Source organism: Sinocyclocheilus grahami, unplaced genomic scaffold, assembly GCF_001515645.1.
Source record: "Sinocyclocheilus grahami isolate Dianchi unplaced genomic scaffold, SAMN03320097.WGS_v1.1 scaffold677.1, whole genome shotgun sequence".
Lineage (NCBI taxonomy): Eukaryota > Metazoa > Chordata > Actinopteri > Cypriniformes > Cyprinidae > Sinocyclocheilus > Sinocyclocheilus grahami.
Window position 1 is genome coordinate 584,057 of NW_015505856.1, and position 21,511 is coordinate 605,567.

The 21,511-nt window shown below is 35.0% G+C and overlaps 1 protein-coding gene across 1 annotated transcript in view; it reads right to left on the reverse strand.

Moving 5' to 3' along the window:
• LOC107559184 (roundabout homolog 2-like) overlaps positions 1 to 21,511 on the reverse strand; it is a 187,103-nt gene that overhangs the window by 8,847 nt on the left and 156,745 nt on the right. The window contains 7 exon segments of the mRNA XM_016242940.1: positions 1,631 to 1,839; positions 2,896 to 3,159; positions 4,158 to 4,317; positions 9,529 to 9,654; positions 10,817 to 11,092; positions 12,428 to 12,555; positions 16,066 to 16,104. Of these exon segments, the coding sequence (XP_016098426.1) occupies positions 1,631 to 1,839; positions 2,896 to 3,159; positions 4,158 to 4,317; positions 9,529 to 9,654; positions 10,817 to 11,092; positions 12,428 to 12,555; positions 16,066 to 16,104 (1,202 nt within the window).

The window sequence follows — 21,511 nt, forward strand, 5'->3', positions numbered from 1 at the left end:
GTTTATCTATCTATCTATCTATCTATCTATCTATCTATCTATCTATCTATCTATCTATCTATCTATCTATCTATCTATCTATCTGTCTACCTGTCTACCTGTCTACCTGTCTGTCTATCTATGCACCCATGATAATGCATTCAAGTGCAATGATAATGCATACATCTCTGCCTGATTAGAGGAACACCACTGGCCCACTTTTCCTCAATCCTGTGGTAAATTTGAGAACAGAGGACTTTTAGTTTCTAACCCTGCAATGTCATTCCCTTCACGTGTCCCCTATGACAGACGGCCCATAAAACCCTTTCAATAAGTTGTAAAATGGAAATGGTGCCTCCTGTCTTCAATGGGGAAATGGAGCCATGAACGTGAGATTTATTCAAAATCTTCATGGGAAAATGGAGGCCGTGAAGGCTGTGCTTGAGTAAAATCATTTTGCTACTTCTTCATATATAGAAAAATATAGCAATATAACAAGAACAATAATACTACTACTAATAATATAAAAATACAGTAAAAACAGTAATATTGTGAAATATTACTACAATTTCAAATAACTGTTTTCTATTTTTAAATGTTTTAAAATATAATTTATTCCTGTGATGACAAAGCTGAATTTTCAGTCTTCAGTGTCAGCTTTTATTTGAAAAAGAAATATTTTGTAACATTATAATGTCTTTACTGTCACGTTGTTGCTAAACAAAGTACTAGTTTTAATAATAATAGTAAAAACGTTCTTGATTTTTGAACAGTTTTATATATTTCAGCCCCCCCCCCCTCCTTGCGGCCTTGCTTTTAGTCTTTTATTCTGTTTCTCCTCATAACGGTTATTAGAGTTTATCCCCAAATGCCTGAACAAACTGGATTTCAGTAAGCCCATTTTCAGGTGAGATGGGAATAAACAACAAGCACCCACCACACACGTGAGAGCTTTTATTTGAAAAAGAAATATTTTGTAACATTATAATGTCTTTACTGTCACGTTGTTGCCAAACAAAGTACTAGTTTTAATAATAATAGTAAAAACGTATAAATAAAAATAAATTTTATTTTTATTTATACGGAGCAAAAAGTATTTTACCATGCTAGGGCAAACAAAGCCACCACAAGCGGTACACATGTGAATAAACCATGACCGGTTTCCATATAAACATCAGCAGTACAATCTCAAAGTGCCCGCTGGACTGAAATATGCTGCTTTTAGATTATCAGTACCTCTGTTTTATTGTCTTAACTTTATGCTGCACATGCTGTTGAACTGTAATTTGATATGTGGGTAGATCATATTGTTTGGTGTCTCTGACCAAATGGACTGCATTTTAATTAACTTTTTAAATAAAACATTATATCGATTTTTGTCTCTACTGTCCATGCTGGGTTCAAACTGAGTCCTGAAATGATTTAAGAGAGATAGAAATCCCAGATTATGAGGATGACAGATGAGATAATGAGCAAATGACATGACCACCCCTTCATTGAAAGAACGCAATCTGCACCGGACATCTAACTATGCACCAAACTGAATAGTTCAAAGGTTTAGATAGGTTTAGCACTTTATGCTTTTTTCGAAGAACTTCAGAATGTTCTTTCAAAGGAAAAGTGAGAAATTAATAAAAAAATGCACGCTTACCCGTAACAGAGCTGTCTAGGTTGTCCATGCTGGAGCCTGGCGTGTTTTCGATGCCCCTAATTGGTGGCGACATCTCATATCCTTCGTCCTCCTCCTCATCGTCGTCTTCGTCAGGAAGGTCTGTCTCAATATCGGACACTAGGGTGCTGGAGATGTAACCCACAGGCGGCGTGGGGGCCAGGGGCACGTAAGGCCCACCCTGCATGTGCCTACAGAGAATTCAAGAAGTCAAACATGAACATTCCACGCTTTTTTTGCATAACCAGGCAAGAGCTTCAAGGGTTGTCAGCGGGAGACAAAGGGTGTCAATGAGCGACAAGCCTAGACAAAAGAGAAATGCGTGGCGTGTGCTGTCTGTCAGGCGAAATTTGGTATTCCTAGAACATTCTTTTCATCACTCTGATGAATTGGAAAAATTCGGCTAATTCAGCAGCACCGTGGTCTGCATGCTAACACAATGACCTACTAATTGCAGCTTGAAGAGGATACAATGGCAACCACCACAGGCATGTCTTTGCTGTGGCTGTCACCCACTAGACAGCTAGATTCTATGACAGCCTTACTGTGTGTCTATATATATGTGTATCGGTCTGTGTTTGTGCAGTGCTGCTGCTGCTTTGATGCGGTCTGTGCCAGGATTTGGATATAATTATGGGCTCTTCCCAGTAGTCACAAATGTTCTATGAGCAACATAGTCATTATGGTGGTAACATGACATCTTCCTCCTGACAAGTGGAGGCCGTTCCCTTCACAGTGCCGACTGTAATAAGCAGAAGTCGGCTTATCTTGGATATATATATAGCATGGGGGCTTTATAAGTTACACAGTCTGGGGGGGGGTGACTATCAGTTTTTTACATATTTAATTCAGCTACATTCACTTTTTTCATTTAAATTATGCTTTTATTGAAAATGACTAACAAATGCGGTCCAATAAAAACAGATTTGATAAAATTCAGTTTAATTCAGTTTCTGCTGGTAAAAAGGAAGCCAGTTAATTCAATTCAATTCAAATTTATTTGTATAGCGCTTTTCACAATACACACTCAAGTAAAAGAAAAAAAAAACTTTGAATCTTCAATGTTAAATAGTCATTTTTATATTTCACAATTGCATTTAGTGTCTCTAGTGCCCAAACCTTTTACTACAAAGGGCCAAAAAGCAATCTTGGAATGTGAGTGTTGCATTATACCCTAGTATATTAAACAACATTTTTAAAATCAAATTCACCTATATTATCTACATTTTAGTGTAATGAGTTCTTACCAAGTCTGTTTAGCCATGTCCAACTGGTAAGCGCGGGTTAGCTCATCTAGGTGGGTTTGGAGCATGGGCTGTATTTCTTCACGTGGGGATGGGCTCAGTGTGGCTGTGGACTGTTTGCCAAAGGAAACTGCTGCAGGGGAGGAGGCCACGCCCCTTATAGGAGGAGTGGGCACCCGTTCTTCCTCTTCCTCCAACTCATCCTCTAAACCCTGATGGAGGTATGTCTGCACTGGCAAGGGTGGGCCCCAACCATCACTATCATATCTGGAACAAATGAGCATTGAAACAAAATGAAAATTGACCACAGACAGGTCCCTGTGGCACACCACCAATACGTGTGTGTTAGGTATGAGAAAAATGAATCTTATTTTTATTTATTTTTATTTTTTAGAAATGTTAGTCTAGCTAACAGTTATGGATATAGTGAGACCCATGTTTAGCAACATAGTGGTAATGGTGTAAATCTTGGGTTAAATGCAAAAAATCTTGATGGATTTTGAAGCTTTACTGGTTCTTTAATACAGGCTGATCTGGCAGAACGGCTGCATTTTTTAAAATTTCCCAGAACTGTACTTATACATGCTGAAATAATACATTTCATAAAGCCAGCGTTCATTAGAGGAATTTGTCAGTGCACATCCCGTAGGACATAACCGTTTTAATCTGAAGCCATTAAAGACAGTGTCGAGATTTACAGCGTAGAAGACTACTCATTTGCCAGAGAGCCTATTAAGCCCAATGACTCTCCGAGATGGAAATTAACAGGGTTGAAAGGCAAGCACACCTCTCCAGCAGGATATTTAATTTGTATCACCACCCTCATGTTTTCTTTTAACTATACAGATGGGGCGACGCTGATGTCAGACGAGTGGAATGCCATCGAAGGCGAAAGCACATTAAAAGTTGCTGAGCATGAACAGCTTGTCAAAGAGGGTTTTAATATTACATATTGTCTATTTATAATGGACAATAAATAAATAATTTAGTGCTAGTGGTCTGATTAACTCTCAAAGGAACAAATAAATACCATTAGCAGATATAATATATTAGCTAGCAAGAACAAGACTTTGAACAATTTCTTACGAACATCACGGACGGTTTTATTTTAAACCACCATTTTTATCACTTGATGGGAAAAATCCAATGCTTAATTACATGGATCATAATTTCTAGATATTATAGATATGACCACTGAATTTGCAGTGTAGATTGTCACTACTACTTGTACTGAGTAGAGTTGAATGAGTTTCTCTGAACCCTACCCTCCTCCGTCATGGTGCTCTGAGGCATAGTAGTCCATCTCTGTGCCTGGAAGAGGGTGGACAGGAGGGGGAGGGAGTGGAACATTAGCCCAGTTGGAGCCATTCATCTTGGTGGGCTTGGCGTTTGCTTTGGTCTTCTTCTTCTTTCCACCTTTCCCACCTACAATAGCAAAAGTTGGGGATACTTGTTAGAGCTTGAATGCAGAATGATGTCACATGATTAGACAATTTCCATGTTTTCACCTTAAAAATAAAATTGATTTATTCCCCCCATGACATGTGCTTGAAATTATCTATGCTAAGTGAAGGCTCTTGCAGTGCCACTGTCAAATGCAAATGCTTGTATGTTAGAATGTACAACTCCTCTGGACACAACTGCTTTCAAAATGTTCCCAAGCCAAAACGGCCATAAAAGCAATCTCAAGGCTGCGTGGTGAAAGAAACAGCTTGCAGCATGTCAATGGCTCAAAGACTGAAGACTAAAAAAAATTACTGAAGAAACCTTTGACCTCCTTTTAACTACGATTGCTATTCATGCAACTTGCTGGAATATTTGTTTACAATTCTATTCTAAGAATATGCACTTCATTTTCTTCACTCTAAGAAAAAGTATTAGGAAAGTAACAGAATGTGTCAAAGATAGAAAGAAAAAAGCCTTTTGAACTTGAATATTATGCATCCACAATCTCCCTGGACAAAGGATTTGGCAAATTATGCACTTGCCCAAGAACTAGTACGAAGGATAGTAATTAATCACCCTTCTGTCACAATCTAATTAACAAAACCATCTAAATGTAATGGCCATCAATGCCAGATTAAGACATTTGGGACGAGGACGTGATGTGTGTCCTCCACAGACTGCATGCAGAGGTGGCAGGATTCATTACTGTAAATTATTAATGCCGCCGCTGGCAAACTCGATATGACCAGTGCATTGCCGCATGTTGCCAGATCCTCCCGCGTTTCAAGCCAGGCATAAAATAGCTGAGGCTGATGGGAGTCAGACACATGGCCAAATGCAAACAGGGGGGAAAACCTTCACTGGCAGCACTTGTGCTGTATGGGATCCTATCTGTCATCATCTGACTCTGTCTGCCAATGGCCTCTAATCGTCCCTGCCGCCTCAAAATGTTCCGATTCAGGCAACCCTGCGGCTTCAAACCTCATGTTATTTAATATGATGCCAGGACTCTGACAGGGCTATACATTAAATCCAAAAAACTCTTTATAAAAGCCATGTTGAATCATATTCAAGGGCTATGAATAGACTATCTTCCCTGGCTCTTAAAAGACCATTCCACCCAAAAATGAAAATGATGTTCCAAAACCATATGATTTTCTTTCTTCCGTGAAAACCAAATAAAGAAATTTGAAGAACTGTACTGGTCAATGAGTTGAATTAAAGACTGAGGCTGTCACGCTTTAAAAAATATGCAAATTCAACATAAAAGTGGTCCCCATGACTAGTAATTTTAGATTTTATAGTATTTTACGATTAGTTTGTGTTAAAAACAGTTCCAAATGTAAGTAATTTGCTGGCAAAAATAACTAGTTCTTCTTTGTGCATTAGGGAAAGTTCATGAGACGCATTCTTTTGAATCTTTTCAAACAACTGGTGTTTTCAGTTCAAAAACCCAGTTCAGGCCAGCATATGTGAACTGGTTCGATAAATTGATTAATGGTTGATCAAGTTCACAAAACCGTGTCTAAATGAATTGGTCACAAAACAGACTGATTTGGCTCTTGAGTATATAATAAGTGTTGTTATTGTTACCTAAAATTATAAGTATAAATAAAAAAATAAAATGACAAAAGAACATGAAAACACTAAAACAAACCAAAATTAAATTGAAAACTGAAAAAAATTAAAAAATAAAATGTAATTCAAACTATTAATATATACTATGATAGTATATAAATACTAAAGAAACTGATTGTTGAATAAATGCGTGTTCCACATAAAAAGTTATCGTATGGCTTCAGAAGTATAGTATATATACTTGAAATATAGTCATATGGACCACTTTATGATGTTTTTTTGTCCTTTGCTTGAAAACCTCTGTTTAAATTCATCGTACAATACCTAGAGAGCAACCAGTAATAAAAAATAAAGAGAGAGAGAGTGAGAGTGAGTGTTTTCAAAATATTATTTTTTGGTTGCACTGTTCCTTTAAGAAAAGCAAAAACAAGTGTGAAAGAATGAGCACAAGAGAATGAGTACTGTAGCTATGCACAGTTTAAGGCATATTTGTCATACGATGGCTGACGTTTATGATACTCTCGGCAGCCGGCCTATTAGAGAGCGTTCTCATCACCAGAACTTCTCGCTGACGGTGCGCTATTGTTCCGACGGCCGAGGGAGAGCGGGAGGCATTAGGAGTCTTGCGGAGGGATGGAAGTGTCAAACGAAGATGAATAAAGTATAGTAGTAATAAAAAAATAACAACAGGCTAGAGGCAGAAGTGGCTGGAGTGGGGAGAAGTAATTGGGTTTCCTAATCGTTCCTCTGGGTGACGCGTGGCGTCAGCCAATAAATGGAGAGATGGCGTGATCACTCAATCACTCCCTCACTTCCTCTCTCTTTCCTCCTTTCTTTCTCCCTCTGTTTGTCGAGTAGAGGGCATAAATAATGTAAACGAGTCTCTGCTGAGGAGTCGGGCAGCTCCTGAAATTACCAACATAAGAAATGTGAGGAAAACAGAGAGGAACGGCGCCGTGGGACGGCAGAGACTCGACTGACAAACATGAGGTCGTTTTCTGAATTAGGCCAAAGCAGGCCGGCGAAGAGGCAAAGGAACTTGGCTGTGTTTCATAACTTATAAAGTTTCACACCGTTAACACATCAATGAGAACTTGCTCAACTCTGACCTGTTCTATCTTGTACAATGAATTATGATCTAATTGCATGTTACGGTGGGGAAAATAAATAATAACAGTATTTGAAAATTATTAGCTTTTAATGGGGCAGTACAAAGACTTTACGGGCTTTTGTATTACAGGGAATGCATGTGTTTCTGATAAGGAAAAGACAGTTTTTTCGTTTTTCAAAGCAAGGCTGTGAATTTTGGCTCAAAACATGTGCAAAACAGCAAACAAATGGGTGAAATACATTTTAATGTTTTCACTCTCTTTAAACACCTTTAAATTAAAGTGACATGATCTCGGATATAAAGTGAAACGCTGATTTGTCAAAAAATAATATCAAGCACTGAACAGATTCATAGTTTTTGTGTGGAAAAGATTCACTGCATGGAATCAATACTGAAAGTACAATTATTTCAGAATTATTTGGAACAGTAGGCCAAAGTGACTCACAGCAAACAAAAAGTATATACAGTATGTTTGCTTAGAAACAATCAAATTATAATACAGATTTTTTGTCTTCAACAATGCATACTTCAAATGTAATCACTGTCATTTATTTACAATACAGTAAGTGAATTTATTTCTTTGCAAAACTAGCTTGAGATGGAAAAAAAGAAATACAACTGTTTTTAACAATGATAATAAGACATGTTTCTTCTATATACAGTATATTAAATTTAATTCTCTCTCTCTACATATATAATTAAATTGTAATATTTGACATAATTACTTGTTTTAATGTATTTTGACATTTAAATGGCATATTTCCAAAATTTGTATCATTTGAATGCTGAATAAAAAAACATGACAGCAGTTTTCATGTTAATGAGTTTGCTACATATAGAGCACACATGCGATATCTCATATCATTACAGCCCTTAAAATGCTGTACAAAGGTTAAACCAGATCAGATTGATTTGATTTGGTCAACTGATCTCGATCTTCTAAACAATCCCTGCCTGAAGAGGTTGAGATGTTTGACCTAAATCTACCCTTGGAGTCCTAATTGTAGCCCATGAAACACTTGAGCCAGATGCTTGGAGAGCTTCCCATCTAATGTCTGAGGCTGCGTTGGATTATTGCACAGTTAAAGCACTGGCATGAAACTTGATTAGAGAGGAGAAAGAGCCACATGGACAGCGAGACGAGAGGATGGGGGCCGTCTCTGCATCCTATAAATGACATTGTAATTTTCAGTACATGAATTTTATTTGTGCTTGTAACCATTAAAGGGAGGAATCGGCTCAAATCAAGCTGCTCGAGTGCATGTGTGCATGTCCGAGTGTTTTCTTTTAAGTTGCAACAGTAACCAATGACAAAACAAACCTATGCTTAAATCAAAAACATACTGGCATTGTTAACACAAGGATAATGTCAATGTCAAAAAGATGCTTTGCTGGAATTACAGCGTGTGCAACAGGTCAAATGGAGCCAGAAGATAAAGGTTGAGTGGATCGTGTCATGCTCCATTTCCCCTTCACATGTGAACAGTGTTGTGAGGAACCAAAATGTGAAAGGAGAAGACCAGAACCTCTTGATTTTAAACTTGCCTTTTAACCCTCTGGTGCTGTTCAGTCATTTTTGACTGGAAAAATGTACTTTATTTTTTTTTCCCGAATTTTGGTAAAGGTTTTGGCATTGCTATGTGAAAACTTTTGGGCATGATTTAATGGTCCTGAAAGAAATCACACTTGTACTGTTCACGGCCAAAAATGCCAGCACTGGAAATGAACGGAAAGCAAATTTCATCTAGTGGAATCATTTGGTACTGCGGTCAATCAAAATTAAACCTCATTTTTTTGAGATATCAATCTCAAATTTGGAACACAACTTGTGTAAATTTATGGCTTTGATTTACACACAGTTTTAGAGTGAAAAACATATATTTCATATAAAATGTAAAAATAGTTTTCATTTCTCATACAATTTTTCGTTTTACTTTTTGTTTTTTTACTTTTTCACTTCAGCAATAATCTGCCAAGTGTCTTCTTTAAAGAGTTTAAACTTAAAAAAAGCATTTAAGATTAACAACAGTTTAAGTTGGACATTTTATTTTGAGTTATATGCTTAAAAAGTGGTTAACAGGGAGTAAATGTATCATAACTATTCCATAAATATAATTTAGTACCATAAATATTGCCATGCGAGCAGCATCAGAGAGTTAAAGAATGCATTTATGGAATCAAAACATCATTATGAAAGCTCAATGCTCTGAATCGCCTAATATCTATCTTACTACTAGAAACCTGCTGGTTTATATAAATTGGCTTTTAATTTTTTTTTATAAAAACAGGACTTTCCTATCCAGGCTATCACACGATGGCTGCAGATCCAGTTGACACGACAGCTATGAGGAACACAGTTACTAAACAAACCCATACTATTTACAATATAGAGCAGGAGTCACGGCGTGTGCGCCACGGTTAGTGGAGGTGAAAGGGGAGAGGGGTAGACTGAAGGAAAGATGCGGGTGGGCTGCTGACCCCTGGACCGGTGAAATACCAACCTGACAGACTGTTGCTCCGATCTGAGCTGTTGTGGGAGCTGGTGGTGCTGAAATCCTGTGATTGGTTGTGTGGCATTCTATTAGACAATCCGTCAGCCAATCGGTAGTCAGGAATGAAAAGGAGTGCTAGTGGAGGCGAAGGGCAAAAAAGTGGCATCAGGTGGCGGGCAAGATGGCACAAGCGCATGCAAGGGCGTGCAGTTAGAGCAACAAGCAAAGCATTGATCTCACACACAACTCCTATTTAACATTACTATTCTTTCTAATCTAACAATGACTTTTAATATTTTTCGATTTGTTCTCAAACCAAGCGAGTGAAGGCATTATTAGCATAGGTTGTTCAATAATGTATATTGGAGAGTTTATATACAATTCTATAAAATTTATATAATATAATATAAAGTAATATAATATAATATAATATATACAAGTTGCTGCCTTGATAAAGTGTTCTACATTATTCACTTACGATGATTTCTTTCTTTCTGCATTCATTTATTTCTGTATTTATTTCTTTATTTTGGTTAGGATGTTGCATATTTAGGTAGCAGACAACATGGCAGCTCACTAGGCTCTGGAACAGAGCCCTAATTGCTTTAAAATCTCTCAATTTGTCTAGTTTCTTTGGAAAGTGTCTCATTCAGAGGTTAACAACATACATTAGTGCTAATTTTCCTGGAATTAATTCTATTTGTTGGCAAGTTAACCAGTTCACGGAAACATTTATACTTGTGATTTACAGTAATTTCATAGTTAGAGGTTTATTCAAGTCCAAATGAAAGCGGAAATGGTTTTTAATTGCGTTAAAGGAACATCTCAATTTATCATTCTGTTCAACTGTGGAGAATAAGTTCATTAATATGGATAGTAGTACTTTTTTTGCTTAAAAAAAGCAGAGTGCATTTGTCTAAAAGCTTTTCAAAATAGAATAAATCTTGGTTATTGATGTTACATTCTTTTAGCCCAAAGAAAATTTAAATAATAAATGCGGTTGGTCGGAAACACATTCAAGGGTCATGGATTTTGTTATGGGTCAATGATACACATTCTTATTGTTCCTGAATGTCAGAAAAATGCAACATTACTACAATGATGATCAAATTAACACTGATACAATCTCAGGCAATATCCAGAAATAGAGCAACTGGCTTTGTTTCAAAAGATTTTGGATGCGAAAAACGCACAAACAGGCTCACACACACACACACACACATGCATGCACTCACTCGCACACACACGCACACGCACACGCACACACAGAGACCCGTGGCCCTTCAGCCTGACTCACTGTTGTTGCAGGAGTTCTTGTCTGGCAATGAGTAGCCCAGGTTGGCCATTTCCTGCTTGGCCTGTAGGGAGGTCTTCCACTGGGCCTCGGGCAGATCGACGGCCAGCTCATGAATGCTGTTGGAATGGAGGATCTGGGTGGTGGCGTAGGGCGTGGCCTGGGAGGCGGGGCTTGGACTGCCGAATCCACCTTTGGTGGTGAAGTCAATGCTGCTGTAAATGGCTCCGTCTGAAAGCATGGTGCCCGTCTTATCGGCCTGGGCACTGGGCATCATGTCTGTGTGGAACAAGAAGATGGAAGGAAGGGAATAAAACAAGATTCTGAGGTTAATATGGTATTAGAAAAGAAGAAGTTTGGGGGGAAGTGCAGAAGTGATGTCAGTTTTGCCAGAAATCGAAACAAAATATTGCAATGCAATTAAGCAATTTTTTTTTCTACAAACTCCTCATCAAGTCTGAAGTATCTGATTTTATTTCAAAATGTATTTATTATTTATTTTCAGACAATCATATTCTAGGTACATTTTTGAATACTCCAAAAATGTCTAAAACACATTCACACACATAAATAATACTCAAATAATTATGGAATACTGACAGTTTGGTATCTGAGGCAGTGTGAAATAACAACAACAAAAACAACAATTATTATAGAAATTATACAATTATATGACTACATGAATAATAATAAATGCATTATTTAAAATAATAATTATTAAATTTAGAATAATAATTGTTGCTTTTATTTCATACCACCTCATATACCAAAATGTCATAATTCCATAATTATCTGAGCATTAAGTATAATAATAATAATAATAATAACAAACAAATTACAAAAATCAATATACTTAACAATAATAATGATAATTATTAGTCTTAAATAATGCTCATATAATTATAGAATTATAAAATTTCGGTATATGAGTCAGTGTGAAATAATTTATGTATATATATATATATGAGATAATAAACAGATTATTATATAATTTCTTTAACTTATTTTCATTCATATATTACATATGTAAAATAAATAATTAATCATACTGAATCATACTGATCGTTTTGTGAATATGCAATAATTTTGGTGTGAACAGGCCTTTAGTTTCTTTTCATCCTTTCCCCTTGACTCACTGCTACTATATTTCATTTGCATTTTTCCTTTGCACTTGTGAAGGAGGAAATAATGCTGTATCTCTACATGTGTGTGTATATGTGTGTACTGAAGAGAAAATGATATACAGCAGCTGCATCTGCACCACTCAAGCTGCGGCTGTCCTTCACGACTCACTGCTCCCCCACCACCCCCTCTCCTCCGCTATCGGCCCTTCCTCTGTCTGACAGTGGGTCAGAACCACAGCCATTAGTTTCAGCATGACAGCAGGATGCGGGTGGCGATAGTCTGTCACAGTGCTTGATAAATAAATGTGTGTCCAAAAATGGCCGATGCAATATGCACACAGGTGTTTATCTTATGGACAACAGTAGGACATCCTGAATGAATCATTGCCCAGAAATATAAAAGTGAAAGAGGACATTTTTTTTTCAACTGATGTAGAGAACTTGCTTTTATCACTTGACTACAACCAATTTCTCCATTTACTCGATTTACCTCCACGGCCGAAGTTGTTGAGGTCGTTGGGTCCTCCAGAACCGCTGTTCACAGGCAGACTGGTGGCCGGCCAGGAGTCAGCGAGCCAGGGGTATCCCGAATCACTGGCATTCAGCAGACCAGGACGACTGCGGGAAGACAAAACATGCATTTGAGACTTGATTCTCTATATTCTGAGTTTCCACAGTTTGAGCAATGAATTTCCATAACTTTCCAACTCATTTGTGATTATTGGATATGGATTTGACTGCGACAGACAGATTAATTTAATAATTGTGAACTGGTTTGACTCAAAAGAAGAATTTGCGAGTGTATGAAAGTTTTATACATAAGCTTTACATGGAACAGCAGCACATGGAATATTTATATCTATATTCAGTACAGAAATTGTTTTTATGCTAAAATTTATTAAAATAAAAATTAATAAATTACAACTTGCATGACTTTTCCAGGCTGTTCTTTCATTCTTTTTTTAATTTATTTTTTATAAATAATATAATGGACTGAAGGTAAAATCTAATTTCATTTAAAGATGTAAAGAAGAAAAAAGTTATTATCATTATTATTACATAATTACAAGAATACATTTATACAAAAAATACAGACTAAAAATAAATAATAATAATTATTATTATTATTATACTTAATGTTCAGATTATTATGGAATTATGAAATGTTGGTGTCTGAGTCAGTGTGAAATTATTATATAAATTTATATAATTTATGTAATACAATTTACACAACAACAACAATAATGCAATAATAATAATAATAATAATAATTAACCCAAAGTATCTCTTAAATTACCAACTAATTTTGCAGGGGCACAAATGTGATTTTATAAATATTTGTATAAAAAAAAATTAATAATTAGATAAATTTGTATAGGCTCAGTAAAGTATAGCAAAATAATAAAAACCGACCAAGAATACATTTGAACTAAACTTTAAAATAAAGCAGAACAAAACGTTGACTATAAATTTCATGACATTACATTTAAATCGAATGCAAAGATGAAGCTCTTATATAATGAGTCTGGCCTTTGTCTGTCTGTCTCAATCTAAGATTTTCCAACATGATTGAAAAATAATAATTGCTTAAACGCATGACAGGAATCTGCAGGGAGTCCAAATAAAGACATTGTGCATGACATTCTTATGGCATCTCTTTTCAACAGCAAATGCTTATTTTTCTAGGATTTTCCACATTTTCTGATGTAACATCTATTCTTATTTGATAAAACACTAGTAGTATAGCAGGGCTCACTCAACATCTGAATAAAATAAATAAAGAACAATTATAATACACACTCATTTAAATCTGGAAATTCTCAGAAAGCTTTAGGATTTTAAACAAAGACAGCATTTTTCATTGTTTCTGTGTAAGAAAACAAACAAAGTGAACTCCTTTCTGTACATGCCGACACACACCCTGAATTAACAGATCACCCTCACTATAATACACCATCTTTAGCTCACCGAACTCTATGTTTTACAGCACACTCCTCCACATCTGCCAACCGTGCGTGTGTACAAGCTCACACACAAGAGTTTCATTTACCAGGTTTTGTGTGTCTTCCCAAGGGTGTGTGTGGCATAAAGGCATCATTAAGGCTTTAAGCTGTCACGGGTGAGTGCTGTGGGCCATTACCACCACTTTACTGTGCAATCACCTCGCTGATGCTTGTTGCCATGGGCAACAGATGCTGAGGAGAACTTGTGTTTTTACCCCCATCCCTTCATTTGTGCTGCTAAAGCCACACTCCCACTATAAAAATTGCTGTTTTTTTCTATTCAGAATGAGCGCAGATGGAAATAAAGAGCCATTGGTTGAGGAAGGCTGGGAATATAACAATAGTGGAATGGAGAACGAGTGGAGAGTTGGATGAATGAAGCGCTCAAGGACTCCTTCATTTTTTGGCCCACATCTCTGTATTTCGCCTTTCATCATTGTTAGAGGAGCAATTTGTGGTCATGGTCGTGGAGATGGAGCAATGCCAGTACAAACAGAAGATTTTGAAAGAACACAAAGACATGAGCATAAACCAAAAGACATTTTTAAAAGCAAGTGAGTCCACACATTATTGTATAATAATAATAATAATTATTATTATTATTTTAACAAAGGATTATGTTAATGATTATTGTTATTATAAATGTACAAAGAAAAAAGAAATAGATAAATAAGTGCATAAATGAATGAATGAATATTGATTAAAAAGTATTTCTGAAATATATTGCAATTCAAATTCAGTAATTTACTCACCCTTATATTTTCCCAAAAATAAATAAATAATAAAATAATACATAATAAAATATAATAATAACAACAACAATAATAAATTATTATTATTATTATTATTAGTTGTGTACAAATAAATAAACAAAACAAAACAAAACAAACAACAATATTTTATTTTTATTTTTAATTAGATTTGAATTATAATTCAGTCATTTAAGTATAATAATAATAATAATAATAATTATTATTATTATTTTAACAAAGGATTATGTTAATGATTATTGTTATTATAAATGTACAAAGAAAAAAGAAATAGATAAATAAGTGCATAAATGAATGAATGAATATTGATTAAAAAGTATTTCTGAAATATATTGCAATTCAAATTCAGTAATTTACTCACCCTTATATTTTCCCAAAAATAAATAAATAATAAAATAATACATAATAAAATATAATAATAACAACAATAATAAATTATTATTATTATTATTAGTTGTGTACAAATAAATAAACAAAACAAAACAAAACAAACAACAATATATTTTTTTATTTTTAATTAGATTTGAATTATAATTCAGTCATTTAAGTATAATAATAATAATAATAATAATAATAATTATTATTATTATTATACACATAAATAAACAAAATGACAAACAAACAAACAAAAATGTCTATGATCCATTTTGGCAAGTTAAAAAAATACACAATTTTGTTTTTAAATGGCTTAGCTAATAAACATTCACACAGTGCTATTTCTGTTTAACCAGCAATATTTTTTAAAAAGGTAAATACATTTTTGACTTGCAGTTTGTATTAATAATAATAACAACAACAAAATAAGTGTACCATACTTGCCGCATTATCTACCACTGTAAGTGCATTTCTGTACATGCATATTTAACCTATAATATTCCTTTGTAACTTATACGTAACTTCAAGGCTTCTCTGAGAGCTGCCATGTTGAGCATTGTGATATCTCCTATTCAACTGACCTTGTTTGCCTGGTGTTCAGTCTGTGACACAAACATGCTCATCCAAAGACTCAAGCACAGATGTGCATCAACACACCCCAGTCGTCTTTGTCTCTTTTCTTTCTCTATTTCACCGTGACTTTCTCTCTCGTCTCCTCTCACTCCCGCTCTCTGTGCAAGTACATTTGCCCTGAGGTGGCTCGTCTCCCCCAGGCTCGGGGAACAGTGTGTGGTTTTTTGAAACCGGGGGCAATATACCGGTAATGGCAGTGTAGCAGCCCATCGCTCGCTAAGCCACAGGTTATAATAAGAGCCAGCAGAGCCCGAATGGAGGGTCTCCGGCTGAGGCGGTGGGGGTCCTGACAGACTAAGAGCCCCCTGATGTGGCAGCTGAATGCCAAAACAGGCCCTCGGGGGGACGAGTCATTCAAATTGATAGCTCCTCCTCAGACACGTTGACTTCTTATAGGGTAATACGTTGAGAACTACTCATACCTTCCCCTCCACCTCTGCTTTTTTCTCTCTGAAAAACAATCCTGCAACCTCCTCACCTCCACCGAAATGCTCTTTCCTACTTGTTTACAGTCAGGTCCTCTCTACTTGATGTTTTTGTTTTGTTTGGCCCTCAGGTGATCTTTATGAGTTACTTTTATTTCTCTCAATCTGTTTTTCAAGTGTTTTTTTCCTCCTTCCATATTTAAAAACAATAACAATTTATTTAAAATAAATGTTCCTGTCTTTGAAATAAATGTGCATGTTATTTTAAAGGATTTTTTTTGTTCATGTTTTATCAAAATATATTATGGAAGCCTGTTTCTACCCCAAAGTAAGAAAAATGAAGTAACTGCGACTTTATTTCTCATAACTGTGACTATGTATGACTGCATTTTCTTTTAATTATTAAAAATAAATAAATAAATACATACATAAATAAATAATTGAAAAATGTAAAATTAAATAAAAAAAAAAATAATATTTGTATTTATTGTTTTAAATGATTTTCCACCTTGATATGTTACTTTAAAGGAAAAATTGTGTTCTTTCATGTTTCATTAAATACGTTTAATTACTCTGTTCCAGAGTAAGAGAATGGAAGTATTTGCAATTTTATTTCTCATAATTGTGACTTTCTGTATGACTGCATTTCTTATTTATTTTTTATACTGAATTAAAATATATATATATATATATATATATTACATTCATTATTTTAGAGAAATAGTCATTTTTAGCTATATAACTAGAAAAATGACTATTTCTTTAAAATAATGAATGTAATATATATATTTTTTAATATTTAATATTTAAAGGAAAAACATATTTTATCATGTTTCATCATATAGAAGTCCGTATCTGCTCCAAAGTAAGAAAAAAGTAATTGCGACTTTGTCTCATAACTGTGACTTTATGTATGACTTCTTATTTTCTTTTTTTTATACTTAATTTTTTTATATAAAATATAAAATAAATTTATAAAAAAAATAAATAATAATAAATATATATTACATTTTTCCCCTCCAAGGCAGAAATGGGCTTACTTCAATTTCTCCAACTCTGAAACAACCTTTCTTCTGAATTTCCTTCATATCTGACATTTTATGTGGGCAGGGAATATTAACCAATAATATCATAGTCTTATATTTCACAATTAAATCAAATTCTGATAAGTAACAGGAAGCCCAAGAAAAAAAATATGTTTTATATATATAGTTACTTATTCATTAATATATACAAATGCCCATGTAGTTACTGTACCTTATACTACCCAGTACTTTCTTGGATAAGTACACTCTAAGTACAGGTACTGTAAAATAAAGTGTAACCAAAAATGTTAAAATAGCCTACACAGTAAAGTTTTACTATAGGGAATGCAATTTCCTTCAAACTGTAGAGCTGGTAAATTGAGCTCACCAGAGAAAAATGGATGTTTCATGAGTCTGACTTTGATTTCTCAGGTGAACAACCACACACACATGCATAGTGTTCCAGCCAGTCCTCACAGGGATCATTTGTAAGTGTGGGTGATGATGATGTTGACTGTGGTAACGGCGGCTCTGTCCTTGCATTCATCTTCTCCAGTGCGAGATGATTAGATTGAGAAATATCGTTTTAGCGGGCATATTTCTGCCCTGCAAATCACCGGGAGCGGGGCCAGGGGCCTCATCCCAGCCCTGACACCCAGCCCTGAATCCCTCTCCTCAGACAGCGAGAGCGCACCGTGGCCTTGAGACCAAAGAGATTTGATTTGGCTCCATTTTTCCCTGCCACGCTCCTAGACACGCGAGCAACTGTGAAATACAACCTCGCAGCGCGTCTGTGAGGATCGTCGTAAACAAGTCGAGTGAGCAATATTAATCCCAATCCTACTTCATAAATCAGCCGGGCTTTACAGGCCTACACGCCCTCCAGAAAGACAGAACCGGGAGAGAGAGAGAGACCCAACTAAAGGCCTGCACATTAAATTACGCTTAAGGCATGCTGAAACATGCATTTACTTTTCAGATTTACATTGGGTGGAAGATGCTGGCGCTTACTTTGAGCACAATGAAAATCTAATATACTCACAAACATGTTCATATAAACATATAGATCTGAAAGAAAGGAAGGGAAGGAAGGAAAAAAGTGCCTTGAAAAAAAGGACAGAAGAAAGAATGCAGCTAGGAAAGAAAAGTGGGTAATGTTACACATGACTTTTTGATTTTATGTATATATTATATCATTTTAAATATATGCAATACATATGCAATGAAAGGAAAGGAGAAAAAAGAAAAGAAAAGAGAAATGGCAGAAGAAAATTAAGGAATTGAGAGGTTAAGAAAGAAAGAAAAAACATGTAAAGTGGTAGATAAAAGATAAAGTAAAAGATTAATTAAGAAAAAAAAAGTATAAGAGAATTAAAGCATGATCATCAGTTTCCATGAGTTCAAGGCCTAACCAATATGCCACCTATTCATCTTCCATGAATCATTTATTCTGTGATCGATTAAGCGTAATTGCTCAGTACGAGCAATTTGGCAGCAGCCAATGAGGAGCTGCAGAAACAGACGCGGCTTCATTTGCTATCGTCTAATTAATGCAATAAACAAAGACTGTAACAAATGAACACATTCTCCCATCATCTCTCCGGGAACTTTAGTCATTCACTGCAGAAGACAGATCAAGTGTTCTGATGCATGTAGAGCACCTTCACAGTAAAAACCCACTTAAACGTACAGAAGATTTCAATAAAACTTCCTATGAAGCATGTATATATAATGCATTATATTACGGTCCTGGATGTTGACTGGTCAATACATAATACAAAATATACAATACAGTAAGAGTTACGAAGTGAACCACCTGTTCACTGCATTGAATTCTGTTAACATACAATGTTCCAAAATAAGACAGAATTTGTTCAATAAAATAAAAAAAATTTACATTAATATTTTTAATATAAAAATATGACATATTTACAAAATATATTTATAAAATATTTACATTACAGCTTATAATTATTATAATATATGTTTATAAAATTCTTCTTTTATTATTATTATATGTTAAAATGGATTAAAATATCAGTAACTTTTTGAGACATGCTAGACTGTACTTTTTTACTATATAGAAAATACAGTAAAAGGTATCCTTAATGCATTCATAATGCAACAAAACAGCTTATAATTATTGTAAACAAGTCATATAATATAATATATGATATATGATATGATATATAATATAGGCTTAAATTGAAAAGAATAAGGCATTGTGAATAGCTTTATAATGCATTTTATACACAGACCTCATAGTATTCCCAATAATGTCTATCTTAATTCAGATCCGAGGAAAGCTCTTATCTCTGATCTCTAGGGTGTTATATAGCTAAAGACAAGGTATCACTATAAAAAAATGCAATTGGACGTCCTCTTTGATTAGATAGGAGACCCATGGGATCTGGAATAGAATCTTTAAATCAATCAGCAGAACTTCACTTCCTGCAGGGAGAAACGGGTGACACTGCTGGGGCTTTAATTCCAGCAACTGAAACACCTTCAGTCTATTGATACAGCGACAGAGACAATGAGAAGACGTGTGGGTGTGCGGAATAAATAAAAAAAAAAAAAAAAAGGATTTGGCCTGTCACATGTGATAAAAGACACCTGGACACAAAATAGACAGACCTTCCACTCCTGACTGACCGATTCTTGCAATCCAGCAGGTAACTGGTGTCATTCAAACGAACCCTTACTCCCCTTCCCGTCCGATAAAAAAAAACCGAGGCCCGCCGAAAGATTCCGGAAGGGTTAGTCTAGCCTCTCCCTGGGGTAATTATTTTTACATTATTACACATGCTCATATTCCAGCCGCCCAGCTGAGGTGACAGGCAAATTTATCACTGCGGGGGTCTGTACAGGCAGTGTGGATGAATGAAGGGGGGGGGGTCTGACAAATGATAAAATAAAACCCCTCTCTGCTTAAATTGTTCCTGCTAATTCTTCTTGGTGAGATTTATGAGCAGCTAGCCATCCGTGAAGGGAGATGTGCAGAGATTTTTGTGTGTGTACGTACAGTATGTGTGTGTGTGTGTGTGTGTGCGCGTGTGTGTGTGTGGTGTGTCAGAATGCAGGTTACACAAACAGGCATATCTCATATTTTAATCCAATCAGTCACATGATGATTTCAGAGCAAGCTTGATGTATAGTTCAGTTAAATGTTTATCTATATGTTATTAAATTAAAATATGATAAATAATATTGAAATCCAGCGTTTTCCCATATATATAAACATCAATCAATCTATCTATCTATCTATCTATCTATCTATCTATCTATCTATCTATCTATCTATCTATCTATCTATCTATCTATCTATCTATCTATCTATCTATCTATCTATCTATATTATTTTAATATATTTATTATATATTTAATATGTAATTTTAATATATTTGTTTTAATATAATGTATTTAATTTCAGTAGTTAAACAATTGTTTACCTAACATATTATACATTATATTGACTTAAAATAATTTTATAAATACAATTTTATATTATACTTTATATTCAAGTATATATAATTTATATATACTTTTGATAAGAAACATAAAAATTATTTATGTACAAAATATATTTAATTTTATCATCAACTATATATATGTGTGTATATATATATTTATATATATATATATATATATATTTATTTATAGATAGTCTAAATAATGTACATGTGTGCATGCACATAATTATAATATTACATTAAAATGTAAAGTAAACATAAAATAAATGATGTGTGTGTGTGTGTGTGTGTGTGTGTGCATATATTCTAATAAAATATTATTTATTATATTGTAATATAGAACCAAATGATGTATGTATAATATTGTCTTCATCACTGAGACAGATCACCTTGGGGTCATTGAACACCCACAAAGTGGTGAGTATCAACAATACATCTGGTTGAATTATTTATTAATATTTGAAAGGACCCTGTTTTAATGGTTATGCAAAGAATTGTTCCGCATTGATGGACTCTACTGTGACTTTTAGAAGGTTAATCAAGCTGTTGACCCATGAGAAACGGTTGTGTGTCGCAAGAACCCTCATGGAAACCTATAGGAACAACCCTACAATAGTCTGCAGTGTCCCTTAAGATGAATTTCTAACAGGAAATGCAGGAATGGCGTGAACCCTTAAAAGCGGAGTACGGGTTGGAAGACGACTGCCTTGTAGAGGATAATGGTTTTGATGACCTTCCAGGCGATGATGGACAGAATATGAATGAGGTTTGGAATTGAGGGGCTGGTCTTTGAAGGTTAAAGGCAGGTGATTGGCACAAAGATAATAACTAGCACTGTTTTGTGGCATGCCGAGGAAAAACAAGAGGAAA